This window comes from Artemia franciscana, chromosome 2, assembly GCF_032884065.1.
Source record: "Artemia franciscana chromosome 2, ASM3288406v1, whole genome shotgun sequence".
In the NCBI taxonomy this organism is placed as follows: domain Eukaryota; kingdom Metazoa; phylum Arthropoda; class Branchiopoda; order Anostraca; family Artemiidae; genus Artemia; species Artemia franciscana.
This window is the reverse complement of record NC_088864.1, coordinates 14,629,455-14,646,969: the sequence shown is the minus strand read 5'-3', so window position 1 is coordinate 14,646,969 and position 17,515 is coordinate 14,629,455. Positions and strand designations below refer to the sequence as shown.

The 17,515-nt window shown below is 34.3% G+C and overlaps 1 protein-coding gene across 1 annotated transcript in view; it reads right to left on the bottom strand.

Annotated features, from left to right (window-relative positions):
- LOC136034463 (liprin-beta-1-like) overlaps window positions 1–17,515 on the bottom strand; it is a 164,053-nt gene that overhangs the window by 129,299 nt on the left and 17,239 nt on the right. Inside the window, exons 3-4 of the mRNA XM_065715654.1 lie at window positions 11,704–11,860; window positions 8,496–8,863 (exon numbers count right to left, since the gene is read on the bottom strand). Coding sequence (XP_065571726.1) covers window positions 8,496–8,863; window positions 11,704–11,860 — 525 coding nt within the window. The remainder of the gene's footprint in view (window positions 1–8,495; window positions 8,864–11,703; window positions 11,861–17,515) is intronic.

Here is a 17,515-nt window from a genome sequence, read left to right as displayed (position 1 = left end):
TTTATTTCTGTTAGAATGAGCCCTCTCGTGGTATTCTAGGACCACTGGGTCGATACGATCACCCCTGGACAACAAAAGAAAAAATAAACACACATCCGTGATCTGTCTTAAGGTAAAAAAACCAATAACAAAATTCCACATTTTTATAGATAGGAGCTTGAAACTTGAAGCTATTGAGCTTGAAACTACAGTCGGGTTCTCTAATACGCTGAATCTGATGGTGTGATTTTCGTTGTGTTGAATCTGATGGTGTGATTTCTTATTTTCTAAAATAAGGTAAATTTTCTCAGACTCGTAACTTTTGATGGGTAAGACTAAACTCGATGAAACCTACATATTTAAAATCAGCATAAAAATGTGGATCTTTATATCAATGTCTATTTTTTAGAGTTTCGGTTACTATTGAGCCGGGTCGCTCCATACTACAGTTCATACCATGAATGGTTTAATTTGTCAAACATTGAATTGTATTTTAAATATTATGTTTCGCTACACAAAAAGACACGTAGATACTGTAACTTCCTTTCAAATGAGCCCTTAAACAGCTCCCTAAGGCTTCCAGTGCCGCACTAGCAGTGACGACCAAGAAAAAACAAGGACACATGCATATTACCTATGCAAAATGTGATTTTTGTTGTTGTTCAAGTTGGTAGGCTGTAACTTTCGAGTGTAGTTTTTTCGATAATAAAAATTCCAAAGGTGCAGTTTCATTTCGATTCTACACCATTTTCGAGGGGTTTCAGGTTTTCTTTTTTTTTCAAATTCCCCAAACATTTGGTTTCGCAATAAACTTTTACCATTCAGACTACCCGAAATTACAATTCACGTTCGTTAATCAGTTTCGAATGGCATTCTTTTCACTTTAAAATTTTCTTTAAAAGGGTTTATATTTAAGTCTACTATGGGCCATAGTTCGTCCTTTATTAGGTTGTAACTATCGCTCCAAGGATAATAACCCTTCTTTTATATAGCCATTGCTTTCGATCCGACAAAATACCCTTTGATAAAAGAAGGCAATAGCAAGAAATAGTTTATAATTTTTTTTTCTCACCATCCTAACGAAGACTGCATTGAATGAAATATTGGAATAAGAAACTGAGTTTGATCTTGCCTAAGTAATTACGTTATGTATTGTAGATGGACATATCCATCCAAAGTATTTATGATAGAACCAAGAACATCAAAATCCGAATATTTCTTCCCCCAGGACCCATCTTAAGTATATTCATACCTGAGAATAACGATTTTCGAAGATTTTTATTTTGGTTGTTCAAAAATTATGAAGCCTTTAGGACAGAGCCTCATTTTCGTCAGTGTTGCGATGTTGAACCGTAGAAATAGCCAAGCAGAACTAATTGAAATCACATCTCATCTGTAAAAACTTTAACGTGAAATATTCGTCGATTCTCAGACTTTCTTAGCCTATTTGGTACGACATGTTTTAGCTTATTTTTTGCTTATTTTTCAACCACATGTCTTCCTTTTTTTGATTATGCACCCACCACTAGCAAAAACTACATACCTTCACTTGGAGGGTTTTTTAATGAAAAATTGAATTCTTGAGCATTCATAATTTTCTGTGACATGTCTGATTGTGGACGCTTCCGCTCAACCCGTTCATTCAGATTGTATTTTCACAGTATTTGGCACTTAAAATTTGGATACAAATGCTTGCTAAGCTCGAAATCAATATCTAAGCATAATAATAATTTACTAATTATTATTTATTTTCTCTTTTGTATGCAGCCCTAATGGGCCTAAATTGATAATGTTTAGAAATTAATGTTTAGCTATGCACTAAGTGAGAACGAGGCTTAAACAAAGAAAAGAAAATCTGAAATAAGTGCAAGTAGCAAATGTAGGTGCCGCTACAATCGAAATAGATCAAATTACAATCCACGAAAAAAAAGATTAGTCGTTGAAACATGAGCCTCGGGATTTGATAAACTGATTTTTAGAAAAAAATATCAATATTTTCGGAATATTTTAAACTGGATTTTACTGAATAAGACGCACTGCATCTTCTCTCCAAACAGAAAAACACCATAATATAGAAGAACGGGCGTCAACAACCAAATGAGAAAAATCCTGAGCAGGATCAAAGTGTAGAATCGAAACATTATAAGCAGAAATTTCGAAACATAATCGTGGTAAAAAGAAGAGAATTGAGAAATGAGCAAATCGTTTTATTCTTAAAATAAAGACAACAAAAAGAAGTGACTTAAATATTACTGAAGTTCCAAAATATTTAATATCTTACTAGGGTTTAGAAGATTAGAAGAAGATAATTGACATAGTAATAGCCTTATTTTGCAGTTTCTACTTTCGCAAAAATAGAAATAGAAAATGTAATCCTTTATGGAAATACAATAAGAAAATTATAAATTAACAATAGGAATATGCAAAATTCTTAAAGCTTAATACGGGGAAAAAACTTCAAATAACCCATAGTAAGATACAGGTAGCAGGATACAACCATTGCTACTACTACTACCAACAACTCGTTGCAACACTAAGTCGGTTGAGGCTAACACAGCGGTACACACTCCTCCTCCACCCCAATCTGCTCAAATCTTGTGTGTATATGCTCCCTCCCTTGAAATCTTAGTTCCGCTTCCTTTCTTATGACCTCTTCTCACCCAATCGGGCACAATATACTGTTCGTTTGCCCCAATAGAATCACTTGGGTGATTCCCTAGTTTCACTGGTAAGTTTATGTGGTAAGACAGAAATCAGATAGAAAAAAGAAACATACCATTCAATTTGTAATGCTTTCAAGCATAATTTTCGCTGCCATCGTATTTGCCCCCGCCCCCAGCCAAATGGAACTAAATATAGCCCTGGGCTATACAGAAAAACTTAATGAAATTGAAATTTACATTAAATTTTTGTACTTAGTTTCCATCAAAAGTTGGTTCGTAATGCCGAATAAAACCAATTTGAAAAAAAAAAACCCAACAGTATCAGTAAAGGTTTACATATAAACTAGGGGTTTATCCCACTCCATTAGGGGTGGGGTGAAAAACGAATGTGACGGCAATTATTACTATATTTGAAAAGTCCATTGAATGGAGACTCGGAAGGTATACATAACCTAATGGTTCTTCTAGCTGATACCTGTCGTACCACATATATCTACAAGTTCACCGTGTTCAAAAACCAGCTCTTGTTGCCTTATAATCTTTGATCAAAGACTAAAAGGCATTACTGTGCTATGCTTCTATTTTGAAAACATGTGTTTTAGTTCCATTCGTTTATTTTTATGATGCATTTTCATAAACCCATCACATTATCCCTTAAGCAAGCGTCAGAAAAAAGCAAGCCTGAAAACCCCCCTACCTTTTTATAAGAACATTATCCCTTAAGCGTGTGCCAGAAAAAAAGCCTGATGACCCCACCTTTTTACTTGTTGTTGCTTTTACCTTTTGTTGCAGCGTCAAATTTAAGAGTAAATAAATCATTCATTCATTCATAGTCAGTAATATTAACGCAAAACCTGATTGGTTCTTCTGTAGAAAATTTTTAGTCAGTAAAAGGAATGAAGCATTTTTGAGTTAAAACCTTTTCTTACAAGTAAACTCTATATTTCTCTGTCCTTTGATATTTAAAGGGCCACCGAATTTTGGTGGAAACTTTTAGCTTGAATGTTATTGTAGCTGTCAAAACTTGGCAAACAGCTTTGTTTCGACAGTTATAGAATACAATTTTATCGTTTGCAATAGCCTAAAATTCTTGGCAGTAAAATAGAGAAGCCAGAAGATATGTGTTGGTACTAAAGATAAGCACCAACAAATGGCTATTTGTTAGTAAGAAGTATGAATCATATCTATCCAGTAATTACTTTCAAGAATAAACTGACCATCCAAGATTAAAAACTGGGATACGAGCAATACTTTTACTGGCATAACCGTTGAAGATGATGGTGGCCAGAGCCAAACACCAATATCACGTTTTAACTTATAAATCCTTAAGAAAAAGCTAAGCAAAGACACGTTCTAAAGGCAAAAAACACTTTTACTTATAAATCATCAAGTTCAAAGTTACACACCCCACCCCCTATGCAGAAATGTATGTCCTTCAGCCATTGAAAGGGTCAAATTAAATACCCTCCCACAAAAATCTTGATAAAAGCATCAAAACTTACACGGTTAACAGCAACAGGGACAACGATTACAAAATGCAGTTTGATTGTAAGCTGGGCAACATATTAAAATCGTGATATATTTGTATATTCTCTAACAGGAGCATTTTTAATGACAAGGGAAGTTGACAATATATCCACTGGTCCCACGATTCCCTTGTCCTAACATCTCAAAGGACTGCCTCAGGATGCGGGAAAATGTAGGCTGCGACTTCCCACTAGTTAGGTTTTATTCAAACATAAACGCATAGTCAGACTGAAATAATCAGGTTTCAAACACCAGCAGCTTTCATCCCAACTCACCATTTTGATTTCCTGTATATATTAAATAAAAAAGCAAGTTTTTTTTTAACTGAAGGTAGGGAACGACATTAAAACTTAAAACGAACAGAAATTCCTTCGTATATGAAAGGGGCTGCTTCCTCATCAACGCCCCACTCTTTACGCTAAAGTTTGACTCTTTCTCTCAACTCTACTTTTTAAAACAGTAAAAAACCTTAGCGTAAAGAGCGGGGCGTTGGTGAGGAAGCAGCCCCTTTCATATACGAAGTAATTTCTGTTCGTTTTAAGTTTTAATGTCGCTCCTCACTTTCAGTTAAAAAAAAACTTGTTGTTTTATTTAATTTCTGAACGTTTTTGAATCAATGCATGTTTCGCTTTTGACTCTCCGCAGAGGAATAATTAAAACGAAATTTGTATATTTATTGTTTTTGCTTAAATGGCTTTCTTATAGTTTTGATTGAATGATTTTGAGAAAAAAAAGAGCAGGAGAGGAAGCCTAGTTGCCCTCCGATTTTTTAGTTACTTAAAAAGGTAACTAGAACTTTAAATTTCTTACGAAAGTTTTTATTAGTAAAATATATACGTAACTTATAAATTAGCTTACATAACGAACTTTTGTATTCTTATGTTTTATTACATATATGAGGGGGTTCACCCCCTCGTCAGTACCTCGCACTTTACACTAAAGCTAAAATTTTGTTCCAATTCATTCAGAATGACCCCTGAATCACAAAAGCCGTAGAATAAACAGTTGAAATTACTAAAAATACTTTAGCGTAAAGAGCGAGGTATTAAGAGGAGGTGAGCCTCTCATATGCGTAATAATTTCAGTTAGTTTTAAGCTTTAATGCTGCTCCTTAATCTCAGTTGAAAAAACTTTTTCATATTTATTTTTTCATTTTTTTTTTTTAAATAATGCTAGAAAATCCTGCGCTCCCTTCATGGAAATTTGCTTCCCCCTTGACAGATTCCTCGATGGAAAGTTCCCCCAACAAGTCCCCCTCTTCTTAACCCCCCAACCTAAAAATCCCCCTGAAAACGTCTGTACACTTCCAAATAACCTTTACAAAATGTAAAGACTGGTCAAAGTTTGTAACTTGTAGCCCCTCCCACGGGGACTGTGGGGGAGTATGTCGTCCCCAAAGACATAGTTATAAGGTTTTTCGACTACGCTAAATAAAAAGGCTATCTCAGAATTTTAATCCGTTGACTTTGGGAAAATAATTAGCGTGGGAGGGGGCCTAGGTGCCCTTCAATTTTTTTGGTCACTTAAAAAGGGCACTAGAATTTTTCATTTCCGTTAGAATGAGCCCTCTCGCAAAATTCTAGGACCACTGGGTCGATAAAATCACCCCTGGGGAAAAAAAAAAACAAAAAAAAAACAAACAAACAAATAAACACGCATCCGTGATCTGCCTTCTGGCAAAAAAAATACAAAATTCCACATTTTTGTAGGTAGGAGCCTGAAACTTCTACAATAGGGTTTTCTGATACGCTGAATCTGATGGTGTGATTTTTGTTAAGATTCTATTACTTTTAGGGGGTGTTTCCCCCTATTTTCTAAAATAAGGCAAATCTTCTCAGGCTTGTAACTTTTGATGGGTAAGACTAAACTTGATGAAACTTATATATCCAAAATCAGCATTAAAATGCGATACTTCTGATGTAGCTATTGGTATCGAAATTCCATTTTTTGAGTTTTGGTTACTATTGAGCCGGGTCGCTCCTTACTACAGTTCGTTACCACGAACTGTTTGATATACATATATATACATGACTTTTAGGGACTGTTTTCCCCTATTTTCTAAAATAAGGCAAATTTTCTCAGGCTCGTAACTTTTGATGGGTAAGACTAAATTTTTTAGACTTTTGGTTACTATTGAACCGGGTCGCTCCTTACTACAGTTCGTTACCACGAACTGTTTGATATATATATATATATATATATATATATATATATATATATATATATATATATATATATATATATATATATATATATATATATATATATATATATATATATATATATATATATACTTTTTACTGTTTTAAAAAGTAGAGTTGTGGCAAAGAGTAAGTTGAATAAAAATTAAATAAAATTTACTTTGTCACAGTAAAAACTCTAGCGTAAAGAGCGGGGCATTGAGAAGGAAACATCCCCTTTCGTACATGGTGTAATTTCTGTTCGTTTTAAGTTTTAATGTCGCTCCTTACTTTTAGTTAAAAATAACTAGTTTTTTTTTAATGAATTTCTGAGCGTTTTTGAATTAATGCATGTTTGATTTTGGCTCTCCGAACATAAATTATTAAAATGAAATTTACATATTAATTCTTTTTTGGCTAAATGGCTTTCTCTTAGTTTTGATCAGACGATTTTGAGAAATAAGGGGTGGGGAAGGAGGCCTAGTTGCCCTCCAATTATTCGGTTACTTAAAAAGGCAACTGGAACTTTTAATTTTTAACGAACATTTTTATTAGTAAAAAATATAGTAACTTAAGAATTAACTTACGTAACGAACTTCTATAATCTTATATTTTTATTATGTATATGAGGGGTTTTTTCCCCCGTTAATACCTCGCTCTTTACACTAAAGCTTAAGTTTTGTCCCAATTCTTTAAGAATAACCCTTGAATCAGAAAGGCCGTAGAATAAATAGTTGAAATTACTAAAAAATACTTTAACATAAAGAGCGAGGTATTTAGGAGGAGAAGAACCCTCATATGCTTAATAATATCTGTTCGTTTTAAGTTTTAATGCTACTCCTTACTTTCAATTGAAAAAACTTTTTAATGCTTATTTTTTCTTTTTTTCTTTATAGTAATGCTAAAAAATCCTGCACCCCCTTCATTGGATTTCTCTTCCCCCATGACAAGTTCCTCCAAGGAAAGATCCTCCCACATAGCCTCCTTCCCTCACCCCCCCCCACAAACCAAAAAAATCCCCCTGAAAACGTCTGTACACTTCCCAATAACCATTACCGTATGTAATCACTGGTCAAAGTATATAACTCGCAGCCCCTCCCCCGGGGACTGTTGGGGAGGAAGTCATCCCCAAAGATACAGTTATTATGGTTTTTGACTATGTTGAACAAAATGGTTAGCTCGAAATTTTGATTCGTTGACTTTGGGGAAAAAATGAGCCTGGGAGGGGGTCTAGGTGCCCTCCAATTTTTTTGGTCACTTAAAAAGGGCACTAGAACTTTTCATTTCCTTTAGAATGAGCCCTCTTGCGACATTCTAGGACCACTTGGTCGATACTATAACCCCTGGGAAAAAAAAAAACAAAAAAAAACAAAAAACATATAAACAAATAAAATTCTGGCAAAAAATACGAAGTTCCACATTTTTGTAGATAGGAGCTTGAAACTTTCGCATTAGGGTTCTCTGATACGCTGAATGCGATGGTGTGATTTTCGTTCAGATTCTATGAATTTTAGGGGGCGTTTCCCCCTATTTTCCAAAATAAGGCAAATTGTCTCTCGCTCGTAACTTTTGATGACAAAGACTAAATTTGATGAAACTTATATATTTAAAACCAGCATGAAAATCCGATCCTTTTGATGTATCTTTTAGTATTAAAATTCCGTTTTTTCGAGTTTTGTTTACTATTGAGCCGGGTCGCTACTTACTACAGTTCGTTACCACGGACTGTTTGATTTACAGGTTTGTTTCACAAAGAGCTGTGAGCTGTTGAACAGAGACTGTGAGATCTTAATAATTTTTTATCACCATGTTTCGATCTAATAAGGCAGGCAAATATAAGTTTATAATAAATTATCGGTTTGATTAGATGTTTAATGATACATTTTTAACTGAAAGTAAGGGTTATACAGTGAACAACGCATTTATTTTCATGGATAATATTTTATACCCCAACTGCGGCTCCTCATCATTTTAGTTTATTTTATTATTATAATTTTTATAGTCATAAAAAGGTTATTTGGTATCACTGACCTAGACCAACGACCTTCCACACACATGGATTAGTGGTTAATTATTTTTAACTATTGTTTTTCTTTTTGTATATTGCCTTGCAGGCCTTTTCTTAAGTAAATACATCTTTATATACCTTGTAAACTGGACGCCAATACGCAGGAGGAGTTGTATATCCCATATCTCCTTTGGGGTACCAATAAGGAGGAACAGCAGGTCCCATTGGACCAACAAATCCATATGGCGTATGTGGCCGCCAGTCAGAGTACCATCCGGAAATAAACTCACCATCTCTGCTAGCACTGCAGCTCGACCAATCATGAAGGTCCCTGTCACTGCAGGAAGAATGATTACGTCCACAGCTGCCAGGACTAGACGCAGCTGATCTCATGTCGTGTTTTCTAAGACGAGACCGTCGTGCACAAGCACCACTTCCACATGGTTCATTTTCTGAGCACTTTTTATGGCGGCGATGGCGATTTTGATGAGATCGAGATGTTTGACCTATATTACAGTTGAAAAATTGCTTGTTTTTGTCTTACATTTTTACATTTTTTTTATATAAATAACTCTCATCTATAAAGCCAAGTTATACACTACTGTTAACTTTAGATGCAAGTTGATTGATTTGATGTTTACATCAACACTATACGTGATATTAGATAAGATATCAGGAAGTTTAAATATGAGCTTGGGACGCCAAGAGAAGGAACAGTAAGGGAAGAATAGGGGAACAAAAGTTGACTGGTAAATATCGTCACTATGACACTTGAAGGTCTTATATGGCATTTTGACACTTCTGAAATTTTTACAAAAACCATTTGAATTGCTGCTACGAAAGGGAGGACGAGGATGGCAATATCGATCAGTGGGATAAAAGTGTTAACGAACATGCATAGCCCTGCCGATCCTCCCGAGGACAGTATAGCGAAAGGTTTGCGAAAATTCCGTCAGGGGTATGAAAATGTCAGGTCGAAACAATTTGGTAAATGATATCCCAGAAAAAATATGGCAAAATAATTGACATCTAATAAGATAAGACCGCTGGCAAATTTATTGGGAATGAGCAGGGAACGGACATTCCAAATTTCCAGCAAAGTTATTACTTTCCACCGCTGTAAAAGAGGAACAAGATACAAATTTATTTAACACCTATATTATATTAACACCAATATTAGTTCATTCATGGAAGAAGATTCTCCGAAAAGGCATAGTTAAGTCAATTCTACAGGGATTATAGAAGATAAAGAGATTTTATCGTCTTATGTGAAGGGTTGAGTCCTTTAGCTTAAACGGGGTAAAAATAAGCACTGGAAACCAACCTTGCACTGACATCTTGCAAAAGAACTAGTTCATTCATGGGATATTATCTGAAAAGGCTAAGGCAAGCCGATTATATAAAGATTACAGAATACCATTCATGAGATATGATATCATGAGAATCATGAGATATACCGCAGGGACAGACCAAGAGGCTCTACCGTGTTTATGTACCTCCACTACGGGTTGAGTCCTTTAGCTAAAGGGGGAGAAAAAAGCACAGAAAGCCATCTTGTGCTTAAATCTTGTGAAAGAACTATTTTAGCATAAAACCATACCCAGAGCCTCGATAGACATCAGTTTATTCAACCATATGGGCATTCTTTGGGCCAGAATGTAGGCCACAGAGCGAACTGTTGAGATATTTATCTTAAAGAGTACAGGCTAAAAAAAGATGGTACAGGCAAAAAGAAAAAAAATTCTACAGATTTTTTTGTCTATGAATTCTCTAAAATATTACAATTTGCAAGTGTTTTTTGTCTATAAAAGGGAAAAACGGCTACCCTATATCCTCTTCTTCGGGTGCTCTCATTGAGATATATCAACGAATCTAAAAATTAGTTTTTTATTTTATTTTACGACATAGCTCTCCCCTGTTTCTTAATTTGACTCTATTACAACGGATAATAAAAACTACTAAGTGGAAGTTCCTTATCAATAGGAACAAAGAAACCAGGTCAATGTATCAGTTTTCCGGTATATTATTTGGAAAAAAGAGAAGTCAGCAATGCCAGACAATAATGAAGAAAAATGAAAAAAAAGTCAGAGTTATAAAGAACATTGCTAACGACAGCAAACTGCTGAATATTATAAATGGCGTTTTCTATGCCGGTAGACAGGTTTTCAAGTATCTTTAGGCATGAAAAGAACAAAGGGCACATGTCTCAAAGATGAGAACAGGGATGCAAAAAGTAAATAAAAGGATTTTGGAGCATAAATTAACTTTAGAAGAAATTATGAGACGTGTCCCACTTAAAGGAAAAACAAGGATAAAAGACTGTAGATAAACTGTAGAAGAAATTAATGAGCTCTAGGAGGGGAGTAATTGGATAATAATAACTTGGCTTGTTTATCAAAAATGCATCCATCGACAACAATGTGCAGACGCTACAGCTGGTAAGCACAGCTTACATACCAATATACAGTTATAAAAACCCCTATCTTGCCCATGAGAAGCTTTTGATACAGAGCTCTGAACTTGGCGCCTCCTCCAAGCCCGCGCTCCGACGCGTAGATCGTACTACAACACCATAGGCGGGAACGCAATTTTGTTTTGTTGCATACACAACTTAGATATCAATACCAGTTTCCTGTTACCAATTAGATACCAATACCAGTCTCCTGTCTCCAGCCGCTAGCATCGCTACCGCGCACTCTGTCCCAAAAATAAATCGGGTTTTCATAACTGTATTGGTATCTAAGGTGTGCGGGTAGGGGATTAAAGACAACACAACATTAACAGGGATAATTCAACTGCAATAAGGACAGAAAAAAGGGAAGGGATCTTGACTTACTCGACCTCTGACACCCAAGCTACCACCCCCAAAAATATTAGAAGGCAGGGACTGTTGACTACCCTCTGGTTTTATTTTACCAATAAAAGGACAATGCCCACTTTCCGCATCAGACTTTTTAACTTGGATTCTTCAAGAGAATTTTTGGATTTTTAATTAAAATTAAATAAAAAACCTCGAATTAACTAAGAAAGCGCTTTCAGCACTAAATGAAACTAAACTAAAATGGTCTTTCATAGTAATAGCGGAAATTTCTAAAAAAAAAAAAAACAACAACAACTTAATATTCCACCCACACCCCCTTGTTTTGAAAAGACTTTATGGAATGTACATAATGGAATGTTTCAATCAAATTTATCGTTCAAACTAGCACATAAATTTAAAGAATAACTAAATTTGCTTTTAAACAAGAAAGTTATCGCTCTTATCAAGCAAGGTTTCAACTGCAGTTTTTAATTTTATTAAAAACTTTCGCTTTTCAATCTAAATCACCAAAGTTTCAATTTAAACCTGAATCTGATTCACTATCACTTAATTCTTCACAGGTTCTACTTGACTCCAACTTTCGCCTATTTGGCGACCTTCCACTTGGCGGCTTTCTATTCCCACATTCGTCCATAGTCTTAGAAACAGCACAACTTGCTATAGATCCCGTGCTTAATAGCTTTCAATCAAAAATCACCCAAACTATCAATTTACCGTCAGATTGATGAATTTGTCCGGAACCCAAATTCAAACACCAGACGTATATTATCGTAAAGCACTTCAAAAAAATAATTAATTTCTAGTCATTTTAAAGATGTTTCCCAGCTGGGACCTGTCAACAAACAACTTTAAAATTCCAGAGGCGTTTCAGGTTCGAGTGAAATATACTAATCAATTTTTAGTAAATCCAAGAACTGATCCATAAGTTCATTGTTTTTTCAACTTTATAAGTTCTCCCCCCTCTCTCTATTCATTTCATAAGATTAAGTTTTTTTTTAGCGAAATTATTATCTTTGATAATTCTAGAGGCGATTATCATGCACCTTTTTATTGTTTATTATATATTGTTTATTATTATTATATATAATATTTAATTTATTATTTATATTTATTTATTATTTATGTATAATAAATAAAGAATAAATTTTATATATATTTAATTAAAAATTAAAAAATTATAATGAAATTTATATATATTTATTTATTATTTGTATATTTATTAATTTATATATTATATAAGTTTATTGTTTATTATATTGTTTATACACTTAAATTTATTGTTTTTTCAACTTTATAAGTTCTCCTCCCCCTCTCTCTTCATTTCACAAGATATAACTTAAGTTTGTTTAACGAAATAATTGTTTTTGACGATTCTAGGAGCGATTATCAGCCTCTTTTTCAAGTTCCTCGCAGTAGGTTTAATAAATAAAATCGATTCTTAATTAATCAAAAGGCCTAGCTAGAACAAGATTTTTATATTTACACATTTTTAGACAATACCAGCGAAGCTTTATCAGACTTCGAATCGCGTATAGAGGGGGAAACTTCTGCGATCCTTAGAAAAATACATGCTATGGTTTTCTATGCTTATCGTCCGACAGGTATTTCGCAAGCATGAGGTCACATTGCAATAGAAGCGTCTTAAATTACCAAGAAAACACAATAAAAAACTTTCTTTCCCCGGGGCTCAATTAAGTTTATTCATACCCGAAAACCGAAATTTTCTACGAGTTTTCTTTCGATTGTTTCGAAATTACGCAGTTTTCATTGTAATATTTTCGTCAGCGTTGCCACGATGAAGCGTAGAAATAAATGAGCAAAACCAATTACTTAAATTTCAGAGAACGCTTCTCTTACGAAAAAATACAAAGATCAACAATCTGTATATCTTAAATTACAACCACACATTCAAAGGAAATTTAATGCTTCTTAAGCTGTTTGGTATCATATGTTTTTGCTTTAATTTTTTTGCCGATTTTTCATTCATATTTCTTTTTTCAAATTTGGCGCCAGCTATTACCAAAAATATGAAGTTCTTTTTCATTAAAACTGAATTCTCAATTTTTCCTAATTTTTTAATATACAGGGTTATGAAGTTTCTACTTAATTACTTAAAAAAAATCATATTTCATTTGGATTATCCTTGGTAATGTAAAGTAAAATACGGCACGTTGTCTACGTATTTGACATATGGCTTCAAATAGAACCCAATTTGGTGGATGATAATACCATTTGGCAAATGTCTGCTTGACACGTTTTGCTTTTAGATTTTTATATTCCAATATAAGTCTCGGATTTGTGATCAATAAGCTCAGAAATCGTCTAGAACAAACTCTAGTATAAATTGTAACCATCTTTTAAAAAGAAATGCTATCTGTAACGTTTTGACTGAAGAGGCCCTCATATATTTTAGAACCATATTCAAATTAGTGACCTCAAACACCATTGAAAACGGAAACATGTGGAAATTAAAAACTTTTCGTAAAATATGCAGTTACTGCGTTTTCCTTTAGAATGGTTATATTGCAATTTTAGCCTCTATTGCGATAGTAATCAGCGACCTCAACCTCAAAAATTTGTACTTTTACGAAGAATACAATTTATTTTATTTGACTTTGAGGGGTTTGTACGTGGCGGGTTGTGCCTGGGTAGAGAGTTGTGTGATTCTAGTAGTTTTTCGTGTGAGCCAGTTCAAATCCAGGGCCAGTCGAAAATCTTGATCATAAATTAATTTATAAGTGTAATTACACTTCAATTGCAATTATTATTCTTGATTGTTATCAGCGTTTTTAAAGCCAACTAAAAACGTAATTGCGACCTTGTGGCAAAAATTGCATAAACATAACAAAAATCGTTAGTCATTCCATTTTAATCTAGTAACTGATTAGATATTAATATATTTGAGGGCAGACCACCAAACAGGGCACAAGCCAGGGCAGGATAGAATCAATTTCTTAGACAAGATTTCATTCACGCATAAAATCATGTTACAGGTTTTAATCCTCTTTTCCGATAGATCTTAATATCTCACGATAAACAAACAAGCAAAAATCAGCAATAAAAACAAAATGACAGGTATGTCATTTTAAGCTAACAATCTCAAAAATGAAGACAGCTGCTAAAACATCATTAAAATGCCATCAATTACTTTGGCACGTAATCACAACTAATAGCTCTTTTTCAAATCCCAAATCACCACAACACTTCCCCAGCACACTCTAACTCGTCTGGTTTCACACTGGATTTTTCAGGTCTATTATGAAAATCCTGGCAAAGTGTCCTTACCAGAGACTGGAGAGACCGTCCTAAACGCCAGCAGAAACGTTTCAATGGAAAGTATGTGGGATTTTCAAGTTATGGAGCCAATCAACTTTGAACTCATATATTTTAGTAGAACACAGATCGAGTTTTATTCGATCAATGTTTTAAATTTTATTTTTATAATATAAGGTGTTTTAAAGGTGTCTATAACTAAGCCCTATCCAGGACTTTTTTTCTAAGGGGGGGGAGGGGTATAAAAAAAACTTTAAAACACATACAAAATTGTTTTAGATTCATTTTCGTTATCTTTTTACGACCTGGACGAAAATTTTGAGGGGGGGGGGTGAAACATGGTACTCCCTGGATACGGCCTTACTCATGACATTAGTTTTTGTTTAGGTCTTTAAAGGCTCACAAAAAACATTTTGGGCCTCTTTACAGTTGGAAATTACACTAATTAACAGTCACTTTTTGACAAATAGTTGAAGTTTTTGCTTCAAACCCATTCATAATGAGATTTTAGTAAAAGCTTAATGAGATTTAGCAAGCGCTATTTTGAGCCAATAAGATTTTTTATAGAATTTTCTGATTGGCTGAAGAAATGCAGGAAAAATTCTGATTGGCCCAAAGCAACGCTACTTAATCTTGGTATTAATGAAATCTATTGTGAATGGACCTTTTTTAGTAAAAAGGACACTAAATATGAAATCTGGTTCTTTATACTGGTTAAGGGAACTCACACAATCATTTACGTCTTAAAAATTATAAAAAACCCAGGAGCGCAATTTTAATTGAACAAAATCTTCATATGCAGTTAAATGGTTTTATGCTTAGCGGGCGCCAAGTTTGAAAATAAGGAGCATGTGTGTTAAACAGGGACACAATTTGCTATTGGACAGGGAGAGGGGACAACTGTCCCCTCTGGCCCCAAGTTTGCCCCCTACCGACCCCCAGCTGAAATTTAGTTGCTGCAAAAGAACCTTGTCAAAACTAAGATTCAAGTATCCAGAGAAACAGGTCAATTTTCTTTAGCATATCTTTGCCTTTATGGTAATATACGGATTATTCTTCAGTTTTCACTTTCATTTTCACTGATTTAGGAAAAATGGCTCCAACTTTAACCCCCACCCCCCAGGATTTTGACAAAATTACACCACTGGTAAAAATCAATAGAAACTGACCGAAAAAAAAAAAATCATCACGGAGCTCTAAAAAATTGGTTTGATGTTTAGTTTGGCTTGTATGTAAACAAGATATAATTTTCCGCTTGTTTACTTTTACTATTCGATTGACAACACAGTAGAGAATTGAGCCAACGAAAAATCTCAATAATTGTATAACAGCCAAAAGGAAAATCATAGAAAATCCTTTTTTAGGTATGAATTGACCTAAGATGGAAGCCAGTGGATAAAAAGGGTCTTCCATTTTGATGTCCTTAGTACTTTGACGATTCCTTAGATTCTCCCACAGTCAATGTTCTATCTGATCACTATCAGCTGATTACGGGGTACTATGGTATAACGAACTGCGAAACATATCTATGTATTTACGTGCACTCTACTTACTGGAGTGAATAACTGGGGAGTTTTGGTATCCTATTAAAAAAACATAAAGTAAAAATTCAAGGTGACTTACCAGATTTTAAATAATATTAAATAATATATTAATATAATATATATATATATATATATATATATATATATATATATATATATATATATATATATATATATATATATAATATATATAATATATGTAATAATATAATATATATATATAATAATATAATGTATTATATATTAATAATATTAAGTAATATTAAATAATATGCTTTGATAATATCATTCGATAATATCAATATTACATGGCTACTTTTGAAATGACGTTGCACATAGAAAATTTTCGCTTAAAATACTACTAACGTCGTTATGGCATCGAATAGAATCATACTAATACGTAAACTAGGTATCGAATAGAATCTGAGCGGTAAGACCTAAAATCTGTTCAGTTAACCTTTAAGGGTGTGAAGCCAACACCATACCTGAAAAGGATAGGAGGGACTCTACCCATCCCCCCATCTCAGAGGGTAGAAGCTTCTACTCGATTATTCTATGTCTAAAAAGACCTAATACCTAATCAATAGTTACACAGTCCTGAACGTCCCCCCCTCAACCCGATAAATACCGTGGAGTGTGGGTGAAATAAATCCAAATCATGGAGTCGATATTGAAAAGAACACTGATTCATACTTATGCTGAAAATCTCATGGCGCAAATAGTGATATTCTAGGAAAAGCAAAGCAGCTTGAAAAGCTAGGAGCGAATTGCACATTAAAACAAACAGAAGTCTGCTTATATAAGATAACAGGCACAGCTTAAAACGAGCAGGAATTACGACAAAACAAGAAATGATACCTAAAACGAACTTAAATGAAAACCAACGATGGACAAATTTAGGGATCCCACCCTCTTATAAAGCTAAGGTCAGAAATGGAATCCGAAAAGGAGGTCAGAAATGGAATCAGAAAAGGAAGAACAACTCTTGGAAATCAACTCTTACCTTCAGGAAAATATTTGGGAAAAGACCGTTCTTTCCTTTGTCCTGAATAAGAGAATTTAGCACTCCATTTTCCGAAAAGATAGGGCTGGCCACGGTCCCTCAAAGAGACAAGTAAAATCCTAGATATTACTACCCTTCAAATTTGATTTATATCTCAGACTCGTTCTGGCGGACATCGCGATGAGAAGAATCATCTCACCAAGAAGATTGGACAAGGTTTGGACTCGCAAAAGCGAGATCTAGAAAATTACTGAAGCTATTCAATAGATTTTCGTTAAGATCCGTGAACCTCTTCTAGTAGAACATTTGGGGACAATAGTTTAGGAGTTTCATCCCGTTCCAAAGTCAGAGAGTTTACCATGACATCGGAAAGCACATTTAGGAAACTATCTTTTACTTCCAACCGAGTTTAATTCGGACCCGAATTTCCTTCTCACAGATGCGTTAATGACAATCATTTACAGAGGGCCCTTTTCCTTCCCTTGCAGCGGTCAAACTGGTCCTTCATCAACAAAGC